General features: G+C 37.9%; 1 protein-coding gene across 3 annotated transcripts in view; it reads left to right on the top strand.

Moving 5' to 3' along the window:
- SASS6 (SAS-6 centriolar assembly protein) overlaps nucleotides 1–15,965 on the top strand; it is a 41,248-nt gene that overhangs the window by 759 nt on the left and 24,524 nt on the right. For 2 of the 3 annotated variants that reach the window (XM_024985632.2, NM_001192026.1), the window contains exons 2-7: nucleotides 5,742–5,802; nucleotides 7,710–7,789; nucleotides 8,205–8,309; nucleotides 12,774–12,945; nucleotides 13,610–13,675; nucleotides 14,719–14,838. In XM_024985632.2, coding sequence (XP_024841400.2) covers nucleotides 5,742–5,802; nucleotides 7,710–7,789; nucleotides 8,205–8,309; nucleotides 12,774–12,945; nucleotides 13,610–13,675; nucleotides 14,719–14,838 — 604 coding nt within the window. The remainder of the gene's footprint in view (nucleotides 1–5,741; nucleotides 5,803–7,709; nucleotides 7,790–8,204; nucleotides 8,310–12,773; nucleotides 12,946–13,609; nucleotides 13,676–14,718; nucleotides 14,839–15,965) is intronic. The other variant, XM_010803156.4, reaches the window with a different exon arrangement.

Here is a 15,965-nt window from a genome sequence, read left to right on the forward strand (position 1 = left end):
TTTCACATTAGTTACTAGAGATAAGATAAATTACTTTTAATAGACTAAAGACGATTGGGGAACACCGTAAATTCATTTATCCATTAAACAAATATTGCATATTTGCAAAACACCTGCTAGGCACTGGGGATGCAATGGTCAGGAAAAAGTCCTTGCGTTCGTGGAGTTCACATTCTATTGGGGTAGGAAATAGTCGCACAGATAAATGCAGAATTACAACTTTGACAAATGAGGTGGTGCTGTTGAGGCTTAAGTAGAGAGATCTTGGCGAGAAGTCAGATCAGACCAGATCAGTCGCTCAGTCGTGTCCGACTCTTTGCGACCCCGTGAATCGCAGCACGCCAGGCCTCCCTGTCCATCACCAACTCCTGGAGTTCACTCAGACTCATGTCCAGCGAGTCAGTGATGCCATCCAGCCATCTCAAGCTCTGTCGTCCCCTTCTCCTCTTCTTCTGGCGAGAAGTCAGGAGACTTCAATTTTGTCTCAATTCCACCAGAGTGGCAGCTGTCTCATTTGTAAAACTGATATAACATGCCTACCTACATGGTTGTTTGTTAGGAGGATCAGGTGTGGAAATGTGACTAAAAATGAAGACTTTGGTATATTGAGCTACCAATAATGTGAAACTGGTGTATAGTTCAGAATTAGGTTCAAAATCAACTGGCAGGCCAGGCAAGTAGATGGTACCAAGAACAGCAGCTGGTAAGTGGAGATTTATAGGTTAGTTGGTGGTTCTTTTGTGTTGCCCAATATGGGAGCAACTATAGTTGACATTTGAAATGGATGTAAAGTGAGCTAAGGTACATAAGAGTAAAATGCACACTAGACTGAAGACTTACTATGAGAAACAAAGGAATGGAAAACATTTCAATTTTTATATTGATTATGTGTTAAGATGACAATATTTTGATATGTAGGGTTAATTTAATATATAACAAATTTATCTGTTTCTTTTATGTTTTTTTAATGTGACTTCCAGAAAATTAAAAATTATATATGTGCCTTATATTTGTGGCTCCATTGTATCTCTATTGGATAGCCCTGTTCTAGAATGATTATAGAAAGAAGAAAGAAAGGTGGGGGGCATAATTTCTAATTCCAGTATCGAGGCTCCTTAGCCCATTGCCTTTTTTTGTAGACAAAGTTTTATTAAAGTCAGCCATTCTCATTCGTTTAAGAATTGTCTATTGCTCCTTCTGTGGTATAGGAGGAGAAATGAATAAATGTGACAGAGACCTTATGGCTGGCAAAGCCGAAAATATTTACTATCTGACCCTTTACAGATAAAGTTTGCCAACCTCTTATGGGAAAAATAGTCCAGACTTAAGTAGTCAAGGCCAGTTCAGCTCAAGTATTTATGAAAGCCTGCTGTGTACCTGGCACTGTCCTAGGTGCTGAGAATATAAAGCTCTTCTCCTTAGCATCTTCCTCCAATGACAGCAACAGCAACAAAACTATTTTCATTCTAGCTCTCAAGGAACTCACTTTAATAGAGGAAACAAAAAGTTCTTCCATTTAGAGGTAGTATAGCATAGGTTAGGAGTTCAGGCTCTGATAAACAAGGTCTGGGACTATATTTAATATCCTGTGATAAACCATAATGGAAAAATATGCAAAAGAAAATGTATGTATGACTGAGTCACTTTGCTGTAGAGTAGAAATTAATACAACATTGTAAATCAACTGTACTTAAAAAAAAAAAGGGTTTATAATCCCTCTGTTTTCTACATTAAAAAAAATAGGCTATGGAGCCACACTGTTGAGGTTCTACTTTACCAGTTACTGCTTGATTCTGTACAGTTTTTCTTACTTCTCTGTGCCTCATCCTTATAATTGATAAAAATAAAGTACCTGTTTGTGGGATTATTATAAGCATAAAATAATACATATGAAGTACTTAGAACAGTGCCTGGAACTTAAGAGTGCCGGGGACCAGCCCCGGCTGATCCAGGGTATTCGAAGCGGGGACGGCGTCGGCGAGGATCAGGAAACAACTGCTTAATTAAACGTTAATTAAGGATATAAAGAGTAATAGAATGAGGATAGCTCAGTGAAGAAATTCAGTGGAGAAAAGAGGCTGAATAATTCAGCCAGAAGGTAAGAGAAAGAACGACATGGTGAGACCAAGTTTCGGTGAACAAGGCCCGCACTTTATTTTCCAAAGTAGTTTTTATACCTTAAATTATGCATAGAGGATAATGGGGGAAGGGGTAGAGTCATGCAGTAAGCCAGGCTTTCTTCCTGCAAACTTATCATATGCAAAAGTTTAGGTGATTTGCATCATCTTCTGGCCCGGAGGCCTTTTTCTCTAAAGGTGATTATTCTCAAGTCAGGCACCAGCCTCCAAAAAGCATTAGATAAAGTTGCATTCCTACAGAGCAAACGTGTGGTGGGCTATAACAAGAAAAAGAATTAACTCAAGGGTCCCAGGTTACAAACATTAAAGCTACTACTTACACCAACTATATTAATCAATACACTGCCAGGGACACAGCAGGTAAGGGATATGGAGACTTAGCAGCAAACATTGGCCCAACAAGTGAAAATCCCTTCACCAATACAATTTCTAATCAATCTTTTGACTGCTCAAAGGAATCTGTATTTAGACAGTTTAGAACATCTCATGCCTCTCACAGTTTGGAGGCTCTGAGCAATCACATGTGGCTGGAAAAACCTATTCAGGCAGGCTAGAGGACTTCCAAGGGAGTTTGTAGGTTGAAACACTGTCACACCCAGGAATTATTAACTGGAGCTGTAAGCTAACTCTTTTTTCAGAGAGGTAGTGGGGGACAGCCCCCCGTAAAGTCAGAGGTGTAGGTGAAAGCACAAAGCAGAAAGTAGGCAGATTCTGGTTTTGGGGGTAGATGGCTCGAGAATTTCCAGGGAGACTCCTGAGGCTTGATCCCGCCTTTGCGTATGTCAAGCCTCCTTCCTCATGACCTTTGCCACGGGTGGAGCTCGCTCCCCACATAAGAGCATTCACTAACCATTAGCTATTATTGAAGAGTGATTAATGCATGAAGTAAAGTAAAGGAACTAAAGTCATAGAGAAAAAGGAACTTCAGTTGAAGACAGTGGTAGGGCTCAGAGAACTATGTCTGGAGAAAAGTGGTACAAAATTTTGAAGCCCATGGTTTGACACCAGCCTGCTTTTTCATTTTATTTTTCCCCTAAGCTCCTCTTCCCAATATAGCAGTCATGCAGGGCTACGTGCTATCCTCTGAGTGCACCTGATACTCTATTAATACTCTACCTTTACTCCAGCTCTCCCTTCTACCTCAGATGCTTTTTTCTCCACGACTTCTATGTCTGTCTTAAATTCTTTCTTTATAAGGACGTTTTCAAAGTTGCCTAAGTTGAAATTAATTGTCCTTATTTGTTTGTTAGATAGCATGGTAAAAGAGAAAGATTTGAGTTCAGATTTGGGCTCTGTAGTGTGACCTTACCCAAATTTGCAACTCTGTGCATCTCAGGTTCTTTCTTTGAATGATGGAGATAATATTTACTTAACAACATTGTTGTTAAATAAGTTGATATAAGCAGGGTGCCTGGCAGACACTTAATAGTGTATGTATTAAAGCCTTAGAATACCATCAGAAGCAAATCTAGGATAAAGTCATTTAATATCATCTCAATATGAGGTCATGAACCATGTTTATTTCTGTTTGTATCCCTGGCACCCAGCATAGTACCTGGCGTAGAGCAGCTTTTGTTTGAATTGAGAGTTTAAGGTCAGAACTATTAGGTGGCAGAGGTGGCTAGGATCCAGTTCTCCTAATGCGAAATCTAACTGACAGGAAGGATGTTAAGCAGATTTATGACATTTATTTTGAGAAACAGCACTTTAAAAATTGTTTTTTAAACTTGTTTTATACTGTTCCTATGATGTTCACCATTACAGTGGAGAAAGATTTCTGATTTCAGATCCTCTGAAAGCTCACATTTTCCTATAAGTTATTGCTCTGGAGGTTTTTGAACTGAATATGGGAAATAGTTTTAACTTATGGGGTTCTCCTCTTTTTCTTCCTGTCATCTAATGCATATAGGCTTTTGAAATGTGTGTGTTACTCGCTCAGTCATATCCTACTTTTTGTGACCCCATGGACTGTAGCCTGCCAGGCTCCTCTGTCCATGGAATTCTGTAGGCAAGAATACTGGAGTGGGTTGCCATTTCCTACTCCAGGGGATCTTCCTGCATCTCTTGCATTGGCAGGCGGATTCTTTACCACCGAGCTACCTGAGAAACCCACACATTTTAAAAAGTGTAAAGTTATCAACCACAGTGTCATATCATTATGGCAGTATGTACTAGGAAAAACTTCAGAAGATGAAAACCAAACATAATGACATTGTAGAGCTGAATGGCCCTCACAAACCTGACTCGATTCACTTTTCTTATAAGTTAGGAAATTGAAAGTTGTTGTGTTCCTCCCCTCCGCCCCCCTGCCCACCACTGCCTAAGAATACGTAAATGGAATTGGAGTAGGAATTCAATATTTTCACATATATTGCTTTAGATACTAGAAAAATAGAAATGAAACATTTTCTTACTTAAAGATAATTCTTCCTGTCTTTGTGCTGTTTACCGGTACTGTTCTTTTTTAGATATTAATATACAAATTATGGTAATCGCATCATGTGAACTAAAATTTAACATCCAGTCATATGTTCAATAAGAAATTTAACTAAAATGACATGGATTGAACCAATGTAAACTGCAAGTCAGAGCATAAAAGACTAAACTATTGAATCTAGCCTGAGTCAGCTATTACCAGGTTTTTCCATCAACACTCAGTTGTTATGTCTGTACTTCTGTGGTAGAATGTGAAAAAAGTTTAAAATACATCTTTAAAAAAATAACTTAATATTGAACAAATTCAGTTTATTTTCCCTGCACATCAGGAAAAGACCATTATTATTTAATTCTAGCAGAATAGTTTGAGAACCACTTGTGCAGAGATGTATTTTCACCATTACCCCTTTATTTCCTGAGGTTTTTTTTTTTTTAACATTTTTGCTCAGTTTGATTAATGTTTATGAACACCTTTATTTATATGCCTCTGTTTGATACTGAATTTTCTAAGATGCAGTATAGAATGAGCAAAAAGCTGTGTTTTTTCTTTTTTTTCTTTTAGGGTTTAGAGTTACTCTAGGATTAGATAGATAATTGTTGATAGTACTTACATTGTATGGAGAGTCCGTTGAGCAATGTAGTTTGTGGATCTGAAAAGTGTGTGTGTGTGTGTGTGTGTACATAAGGAAAGTGAATATGTTATCTTATTTCCTTGGTTGTAGACATTCAGAGTATTCTAATTCTCAAATTAATTTGGTCATTTCAGTTTTTTATTTTTTATTTATTTTCAGTTCATATTTTTATGTGAAAAATCGTTGTAAACCTGATGGTTTGCTTTTCAGTAGATGCTATTTGAAAATCAGTACAGTGAGGTTGTATACCAAGCTAATAATAGGCATTCCACATCATTTATCTCATTTAATCCTCACAACATCCTCTTTTTACAGGAGAGAAAAAATTTAGCATCAGGTTAAAAACCTGATGACTTGTGGAAAAACAGGAAGTTAAATTTCAAATCCATCGAGTTTTCCAAACATGTATTCATAAGTTAGGGACAACCTGTGGAGGATCTTGTGGCTTAAAATGGAAAATGTTAGCTCTACAAATGGTAGTAATAATTTACTGCATGTGAATGTTTCTGATAGTTGGGCATATCTTTTCATACAGGAGAGTGAGTATTAGACTGAGCATTGAACTACAATCAGTTTCTAACCCCGTTCACAGAAAGGTTGGTATTATATATTTTGAAATAAATATTTTTCTTTTTCTGAAAAATGGTAATTTAGTACATTATAGTTGTTTTAATTCTTTAAGAATGTGAGATCTTTTGTTAATATCATCTTGCTTTTTAATTTTGGGCCATTTAATAACTTGCAGATCTGGGATGGTAAAATCTAAGACAACAACTGAGAGATGATATACCATATATTTCTAAAGCATGCGAGAGTTGGAGATTGGGACAACAGTCTCCTTAGGTTTTGCCCGTTGCAGTTTTTTGGCTGCATCACATAGCTTGAGGGATCTTAGTTCCCAGTCCAGGGATCACACCCATATCCCTTCCGTGGAAGCTTGGAGTCCCTAACTGCTTGGGAATTCCCTCATTGCACTTTTTAAAGTTACTCAAATATATATTGCTATCCTGTAGAACTGGTATTTCATATAAATGTGAGTATAGAATGAATTGAAGCACTGCAGGGAGATATTCTTGAATCTTTTTGCCTTTTGACAATAGTTGTTAAGAGCATCAGTCTTATCTGATTTAAAAGTGTGAGTCATTAACAGAGATGTGATACAGAAAGGAGGGTGAAGAAATACATCTGTTTTCTCTGTGTTATAGCTTTCCCTTAACATATTCAAGGATCTAATAGTGACAGCTTCAGTTTTTTTTTATAAAAGCATCTTGGGGTGGGTTTAAAAAAATATTTAAATAAAGCTGCTTTAAGAACAGGGCCTTCTGAGACAGAGCAAATACCTAGATTGCTAATCTTCCAGGGTGAAAAAGAGAGAGTGAAAGTCGATCAGTCGTGTCCGACTCTTTGAGACCCCATGGACTGACCCCCGTGGATTATACAGTCCATGGAATTCTCCAGGCCAGAATACTGAAATGGGTAGCCTTTCCCTTTTCCAGGGGCTCTTCCCAACCCAGGGATCGAACCCAGGTCTCCTGCATTGCAGATGGATTCTTTACCAGCTGAGCCACAAATTTTCTGGGAAAGAGAGTATATATTCTTACATTTTTCCTTATGCCTGCTGTACCTCTTTATTTTCTAGCTCTACTCATAAGTGGTTTAGATTTTTCTAGGACCTTAGCAATTCCTCAGTAGCCACAAGTAGATTTTATTTCAAGGCAGAAACTTATTCTTAACCTGAATGCTTATGCTTTATTAGTGCTCTGACATCTCGCTAGTCCTGTTTTCCTTCTGCCAGTGTTTTCTGAAGTATAGGACTTTCCTGTTGGCTTTAGATGCTGTGATGATCTGCCATACAGTAAATTTAACTACTTGAAAAGTGGTCTTTGTGAAAGGTATTCACTTCGTTTGAAACTTGAAAACAGATGGGGGTTCCACATCAGTGGCCACCTGGAGTGGTAGAGAATATGCTTCTAGGAAGAAACCCTGGCAACCTGTCACCTGATACCCCTGTCCTCTGCCTGAGAAACAAACGCTCCTTTCTTACCTGGGTAGATGACTATCATTTCTGCTGATGTATTTGCCATTTTGGAAATACCAGACAATTAACTTGAGGGAAACTGAAAATATACTTGAATGTGACATCAGTGGTAAAAAATATTTTTGTCATATTATCTTAGTAGAGCAAGAGGTAGGTCTGAACTTTCCTAAGCCTCTGATAGAATGATACTCGTCAGCTTTCAACTCCTAGCATTTAATTAACTAGTATAGACCCCATCACTTCTCACCTTGCACCCCATGTGGCTCTCAAGGAGCAGAGTATCCATTGCTGTTTAAGATGCTAAAATCCCCAAAGACATTAAAACCCAGCAGCACCAGAAAGCAGAGCCCTCTGAGCTATAACAGAGATACATTGATGCTATTATGATTTCACTTCCATGGAGGAAGAAACTACTCTGAAAGCCAGATCTACTGAAAACATCAAAAATAACAGTCTTTCTTTTAGGATTTAGTTATCCGTCTGACTGATGATGCGGATCCATTTTTTCTGTATAACCTTGTTATTTCAGAGGAAGATTTTCAGAGGTAACTAAATTTATTTTTCTGATCTTATATTTAATCTAAGAATAAGTAAGTTTTTAAGTTTTATGTATGTATCAGTGCTATTCCTTTGAAACACGTACTCATTAGGAACAATTAAGTATTTGGGGATCACTGGACTATTTATACTGTAATGTTTCAGGCTGTTTTTGAAAATACATATTTCATAGATTATTAGCATTCTGTTTAAAACAGCTCAGAAATTTGGAGCTTTATCTAGATTTATTGACCTTTTCCCTCCCACTGAATAAGCTCTATAAAAATCAAAGTTTCCTAGCTTAGTTCTTGACTATGATGGGTGTTCAGTAAATAAAAAAATAACCTTTCAGGATGTTATTTATAACTACATACAGTAATTAAAATTCTAAAAAAAAAATTTCTTTTCCTGTCTTCTGTGTAGTTTAAAATTCCAGCAAGGTCTTCTGGTAGACTTCTTAGCTTTCCCACAAAAATTCATAGATCTCCTCCAGCAGTGTACTCAAGAATACGCGAAAGAAATTCCAAGGTAAGTCTCAGGAGAGCACTATTATCATTAAACTTTTCTCAAGAAAGACTCTTCTTTGTAAGAAGAGTCTTTGTAAGAAGACGGCAAAATATTTATGTATTTTGAGTATCTGTGTCTCTTTTCAAAGCTGTGCAAAGAGCTTCATAAATTTCAAATTTATAAAACCAGAAATATTTACCCCCTAATTTTCATATCTTGACAAAGCCATTAAAGTTACCTGAAGTATTTAATAGCATCAAGTATGTGTTTTTTCCCAAGGTTATATTCTATTTATAGTTATTACAAAATATTGGCCATGTTCCCTGTGTTTTACAATATATCCTAATAGCTTATTTATTTTATACATTGCAGTTTGTACCTCTTAATTCTCAATCCCTGAATTGCCTCCTCATTCCCTCTGCCTGCTAGTAACCACTAGTTCTCTATCTCTGTTTCTTTTTGTTATATTTACTAGTTTATTGTATTTTTTAGATTTCTCATATAAGCGATATGTAGTATTTGTCTTTCCTGACTTATTTCACTTTAGCATAATATCCTCTAGGTCTATTCATGTTGTTGTAAATGGCAAAATTTCATTCTTTTTTAATAGCTGAGTAGTATTCTACTGTGTGTATCTATATATATACGCATACATATCAAGAATATGTGTATTCCACATCTTCTTGATTCATTCATCTGTTGATGGACACTTGGGTTGCCTTCATATCTTCAGTTCAGTTCAGTCGCTCAGTTGTGTCCTACTTTTTCGACCTCATGGACTGCAGCACGCCAGGCCTCCCTGTCCATCACCAACTCCTGGAGTTTACCCAAAGTCATGTCCATTGAGTCGGCAATGCCATCCAACCATCTCATCCTCTGTTGTCCCCTTCTCCTCCTGCCTTCAATCTTTCCCAGCATCAGGGTCTTTTCCAGTGAGTCAGCTCTTTGCATCAGGTGGCCAAAGTATTAGAGTTTCAGCTTCAGCATCAGTCCTTCCAATGAATATTCAGGACTGCTTTGCTTTAAGATGGACTGGTTGGATCTCCTTGCAGTCCAAGGGACTCTCAGGAGTCTTCTTCAACACCACAGTTCAAAAGCATCAATTCTTCAGCTCTCAGCTTTCTTTATAGTCCAACTCTCACATCCATACATGACTACTGGAAAAACCATCGCTTTGACTAGACGGACCTTTGTTGGCAAAGTATCTCTGCTTTTTAATTTGCTGTCTTGGTTGGTCATAATTTTTCTTCCAAGGAGTAAGCATCTTTTAATTTCATGGCTGCAGTCACCATCTGCAGTGATTTTGGAACCCCCCAAAATAAAGTCTGTCATTGTTTCCTTTGTTTCCCCATGAATTTGCCATGAAGTGATGGGACTGGATGCCATGATCTTAGTTTTCTGATTGTTGAGTTTTAAGCCAAGCTTCGTAATACTGCTATGAATATTGGGGTTCATGTATCTTTTTGAATTAGTGTTTTTATTTCAAATATGAACCCAGGAATGGAATTGCTAGGTCATATGACAGTTCTATTTTTAGTTTTTTGAGAAACCTCCCTACTGTTTTTCACAGTCCAGCGGTGTTGGAAAGTTCCCTTTTTTCCACATGCTTGTCAGCATTCATTATTTGTGTTCTTTTTGATGATAGCCATTCTGACAGATGTAATATCTCATTGTGGTTTTGATTTGCATTTCCTTGATGATAAGCCATGTCGAGTATCTTTTCATGTACCTGTTGGCTATCTGTATGTCTTTGAAAAATGTCTTTTCAGGTCTTCTGACCATTTTTTAGTCAGTTTGTTTATTTTTTTCACATTGAGTTGTGTAAGCTGTTTATATAGTTTGGATATTAACCCCTTATTGGTCATATCATTTGCAAGTATCTTCTCCCGTTCAGTAGATTGTCTCTTTTGTTGGTGTTTTCCTTTGCTGTGCAGAAGCTTTTTAAGTTTGATTAGGTCCCATTTGTTTATTTTTACTTTTATTTACTTCTGTTTTAGGAGACAAATTAAAAAAAATGCTACAATTTATGTTAGAGAGTGTTCCACCTATGTTCTCTTCTAGGAGTTTTATGATTTCTGGTCTTACCTTTTGGTCTTTAATCCATTTTGAGTTTATTTTTAAAAGCTCTATTTATTTATTTATATTTGGCTGCGCTGGGTCTTCGTTGCTGCACTTTCTCTGGTTGTGGTGTGTGGGCTTCTCATTGAGGTGCCTTCTCTTACTGAGCATGGCTCTAGGGCGCAGTCTTCGTAGTTGCAGTGTGTGAGCTCTAGAGCAGAATCAGTGGTTGTGGTGCAGGGCCTTAGTCGCCCACAGCATGTGCAGTCTTCCCAGAGCAGAGATTGAACCCATGTCCGCATTGGCAAGGAGATTCTTAATCATTGGTGGGTGTGTGTTAGTTGCTCAGTTGTGTCCAACTTTTTGCAACCCCACGTACTGTAGCCCCCCAGGCTTCTCTGTCCATGGTGTTCTCCAGGCAAGAATACTGGAGTGGATTGCCATTCACTTCTCCAGAGGAACTTCCCAACCCAGGGATTGAACCCTGGTCTCCTGCATCGCAGGCAAATTCTTTACTGTTTGAGCTCCAGGGACCACTGGGGAAATCCGAGTTTTATTTTTATGTATGATGTTAGAGAATGTTCTATATTGTTCTTTTACATGTAGCTGTCCAGTTTTCCAGCACTACTTACTGAAGAGACTGTCTTTCCCCATTGTGTATTCTTGCCTTCTCTGTGGTATGTTAGTTAATAATAAGTGTGTGGGTTTATTTCTGGGTTCTGTTCTGTTCTATTGATCAGTGACTGTTTATGTGCCAGTATGCCAAACCAGACTGTTCTGACTTCAAAGCTTTTAGTAAGGTCTGAAGATAGGAAGCATGATTTGTCTAAGTAGTCTGTTCTTCTTTCTCAAGATTGTTTTGCCTATTCGAGGTCTTTTATGTTTCCATGCCACTGCTGCTGCTAAGTCGCTTCAGTCGTGTCCGACTCTGTGCGACCCCATAGACTGCAGCCCACCAGGCTCCTCCGTCCCTGGGATTCTCTAGGCAAGAACACTGGAGTGGGTTGCCATTTCCTTCTCCAATGCGTGCATGCATGCTACGGAGCTTCAGTCGTGTCTGACTCTGTGCGACCCCATAGACTGCAGCCCACCAGGCTCCTCCGTCCCTGGGATTCTCTAGGCAAGAACACTGGAGTGGGTTGCCATTTCCTTCTCCAATGCATGCATGCATGCTAAGGAGCTTCAGTCGTGTCCGACTCTGTGCGACCCCATAGACTGCAGCCCACCAGGCTCCTCCGTCCCTGGGATTCTCTAGGCAAGAACACTGGAGTGGGTTGCCATTTCCTTCTCCAAAGCATGCATGCATGCTAAGGAGCTTCAGTCGTGTCTGACTCTGTGTGACCCCATAGATGGCAGCCCACCAGGCTCCTCTGTCCACAGGATTCTCTAGGCAAGAATACTGGAGTGGGTTGCTATTTCCTTCTCCATACAAATTAAAAAATTTTTTGGTCTAGTTTTGTGAAAAATGCCCTTGGAGAATGGATGGGGATTGCCCTGAATCTGTCAGTTGCCTTGGGTAGTGTGGTTATTTTAACAATATTCTTTCAATCCATTTCACTATTTACACTAATTAATCCATGGTATATCTTTCCATCTCTATTGTCTTTGATTTCTTTCATCAGTGTCTTGTGTTACAGTTCGCAGATTACAGGTCTGCCTTCTCCTTTAGGTAGGTTTATTCCTAGACATTTTATCCTTTTTGCTGCAGTTGTAAGTGGAATTGTTCCCGTAGTTTCTCTTTTTGATAGTTTGTTGTTAGTGTTCAAGTATATGTTTTTCTGATGAACTTGGACAAAGAAGATTTTGGGTCCAAGTGTATCCATATTTGTTTAGTGCTAACACCTGATCCTTTCTTTGTAAAGCTTTCCAACCTTTTATCTATAAGTTTCATCAGTTGGTGATTCTTGTTTGAATGAATTATTTCATTAGTAAGTACAAAATTATGTTTTTCCAATTCCATCTTTCTGTATTTATTAGGTATAATTCTTCTATGAAAAATAACTTCCTTCATCAGTAAGAGCTATTTGATTACTATGAAAACTCTTAGAGAAAGGGATAAATGCTCAGTTCTTATTTTTAAATTGTCGGTTTTCAGAGTGAGGATTGTTACTCTAGTTAGTTTTCTGGTTTCAGTGGGTTTTGATTTGTTTTTGTGTTAAGTCTTTTGCTTTCTCTCCTTATCTGTTTCTCATTATGAACTCATGGAGATTTATATATTCACTGTTTTCAATCAGTAGATAAGTATCCATTTTGCTATTTACACTAATCCAGTTTTACTGTTGGGAGTCCTTTCATGTTGGCCCCTATGATTCCAGCATGCTCCCTTTGCTGATCCTTTTAATCACTGATAATCCAGTGGGGCTCATTATTCAATGGGAGAGTTGTCACTGTCTCATAAATGTGTTATGTGATACTTTCTCTTCAAAGGTTTTTGCTGCAGTTAGTTTCTACAGAAGCTATTTTGGATAACTCACCTGCTCTTTTAAATGTGGTAGAGACAAATCCTTTTAAGCATCTGACACACCTCTCACTAAAACTTTTACCTGGAAATGATGTGGAAATAAAGAAGTTTCTAGCAGACTGTTTGAAATGTAGTAAGGTAAGATTTAAATTTAAATTGTTTTCTTAAAATAAGTCCCAAAGCTCTCTGGTAATCCACTGAAAAGCTATATTGCTACTAGATTTTATTTTCTGAATAAAGTCTTTTTAAAGGTATCCAAGAAATTTTTATAACACACAGTGACTTTATTTTATTGTTTTAGTTAGGCACAGTACTAGAAGATAAAACAGATCAGGAATTAAGAAACTTAGGTCCCAGGGTTTTTACTAATTTTCTGTGACCTTGAGCAGGTCACTTAAGCTCATGGTGTCTTGGTTTCATTAGCTTGTGGATATGTATGGAAATATTTACCCTCTGAGCTATCTTAAATGAGATAAAATATATGAAAGTATCTTGAAGATTACAAAGTGCTCTATAACTATATAAAATACACGCTCAAGAAAACAACATTGGGATGCCTCTTGAGAATTTTTAGAAAGTCAAATACTATGAATCAGGACATCTCTGGATTTAAGGTTAGGCAAATCCAGAGGTCTTGCCAGTGCAGATTCTAACTCAGAAGGTCTGAGGTGGAGCCTGAGATTCTGTCTTTCTAACAAACGCCCAGGCTGGTGCTGATGCTGTATACTTCATTGTACTTTGTGTAGCCCAGCTACAGATGATTAAATTGTAAGCTGCATAATTTTATTATTTTTATAAATAGGAAGAAAAATTATCATTAACACAATCGCTGGATGATGTTACCAGGCAACTGAATTTCACCCAAAAGGTAATTCAAGTTTGATTTTTTCTTTGTAAGTCATCCAAACATGGGCTCTGAATTGCTTCTTAAATCAAGTCTAGGCTTTTATGTATTTTTATTTTCAAAGCATGCTACTGTTGAATTCATCCTTTTTGTCACCCTTCGCCTACCAGTTAATTGTCTTAATCTGTGCTTCTTCTTATTCTCTCCAAACATTTCTGTTATCCCCAGTATATGACACATTCTCTCCAAGTCTTCATTAAATAATGTATAGTATTTGTCACATGTTCTGCTCCTCTTTTTTTCACCTCATTCTTCTTGTCTAAATGGCATTTTAGTTCCTGTCTTCTAAATCTTTCCTTCCTTCTGTTTAGAATTAATTCTGATAGATTAATCATCATTTCAATAATAGCTTCTCCTTGAAATTGAGGATAAAAGTATCTGATAAGCTGCATGGCTTCAGGTAGAAAATTTTTCTGCACCATATGGACCATCTTGGGAACCTGTGTTACTGGTTTTTAGGTGTATAAGTAAACTACAGTTGACCTTTGAACAACGCAGGGGTTAGGGACATCAGCCCTTTGCACAGTTGAAAGTCCTTGTATAAGTCTGTAGTCAGTTCTCCATACCTGTGTTTCCACGTCCTCAGGTTCAGCCAACCATGGATTGTGTAGTACTGTAGTACGTATTTATTGGAAAAAAAACTGAGTATAAATGTATCTATACATTTCAAACCTGTGTATTGTTTAAGGGTCATCTGTACTACTTATGACTGACTTGCTCTACCCTGGGTTGCTTTATTTCTTAATGCCAGAGGAGAGGATTGAGTGGTGAAGAGCCAGATTTAACTAAAAGGTTAGTGATAGTATACTGTGGGCTGTGTTAACTCTAAAATTGCTTTTATTCTAATCTTAATTTCTTTAAATACAGAGAAATCTATGTAAGAAAAGACTTTGAATGTAAGAAAAGGTGTGATTTCATTTTCTTTTATATGCTTTGCAAATATGATCATGTTCCAATCTAATAACATATTCAAGAATTTTAATATTTTGTACTGAACTCTACTATAGACATTATCAGAAAAGATCCAAGAATTAGATAAGTTACGGAATGAATGGGCGTCGCACACAGCAACATTGTCAAATAAGCATTCTCAGGAACTAACGAATGAGAAGGAAAAAGCTTTGCAGGTATGAATATTAAAAAATGGAAAAATATTTTGTTACTGTTGTTAGTCATTTTGTTAATAATTTTCAAACAGTACAAAAGTATGTAAAAATTGTCTCTCCTTAAAAATCTTAACTACCCAGAGATAACTTCTAAACATTCTGATGTTTGTTTTCCCAAATTTTTCTCTCTATATGTGAATAGTATATAATTTATAAATACTTGTTTATATTTATAAATTTAGAAATATATAAATTGGGAGATTTGTCCCTGGTGGCTCAGATGGTAAAGTGTCTGTCTACAATGTGGGAGACCCGGGTTCGATCCCTGGGTTGGGAAGATCCCCTGGAGAAGGAAATGGCAATCCACTCCAGGACTATTGCCTGGAAAATCCCATGGACAGAGGAGCCTGGTAGGCTACAGTCCATGGGGTCGCAAAGAGTCAGACATGACTGAGCGACTTCACTCACTAAGCTAACGAGGTTCCCATCACTTCATGGCAAATAGATGGGGGAAAAGTGGAAACAGTGTCAGATATCATTTTCTTGGGCTCCAGAATAACTGCAGACAGTGACTGCAGCCACGAAATTAAAAGATGCTTGCTCCTTGGAAGAAAAGCTACGACAAACCTAGATAGTGTATTAAAAAGCAGAGACATCACTTTACAGACAAAGGTCCATATAGTCGAAAGTGAAAGCCACTCAGTCATGTCCAACTCTTTGCAATGCCATGGACTACATATAATACAGTCTATGAAATTCTCCAGGCCAGAATACTGGAGTGGGTTCCCTTTTCCAGGGGATCTTCCCAACCCAGGTCTCCCACATTGCAGGCAGATTCTTTACCAGCTGAGCCAAGAGAGAAGCCCAAGAATACTGGAGTGGGGTAGCCTATCCCTTCTCCAGGGGATCTTCCTGACCCAAGAATTGAAACAGGGTCTCCTGCATTGCAGGCAGATTCTTTACCAGCTGAGCTACCAGGGAAGCCCATGTATGTGAGAGTTTAACCATAAAGAAGGCTGAGCACTGAAGAATTTTCGCTTTTGTACTGTGGTGCTGGAGAAGACTCTTGAGAGTCCCTTGGACAGCAGGGAGAGCAAACCAGTCAATCCTAAAGGAAATCAACCCTGAATATTCATTGGAAGGACTGG

The sequence above is a fragment of the Bos taurus genome, chromosome 3, assembly GCF_002263795.3.
Source record: "Bos taurus isolate L1 Dominette 01449 registration number 42190680 breed Hereford chromosome 3, ARS-UCD2.0, whole genome shotgun sequence".
Classification (NCBI taxonomy): Eukaryota; Metazoa; Chordata; class Mammalia; order Artiodactyla; family Bovidae; genus Bos; species Bos taurus.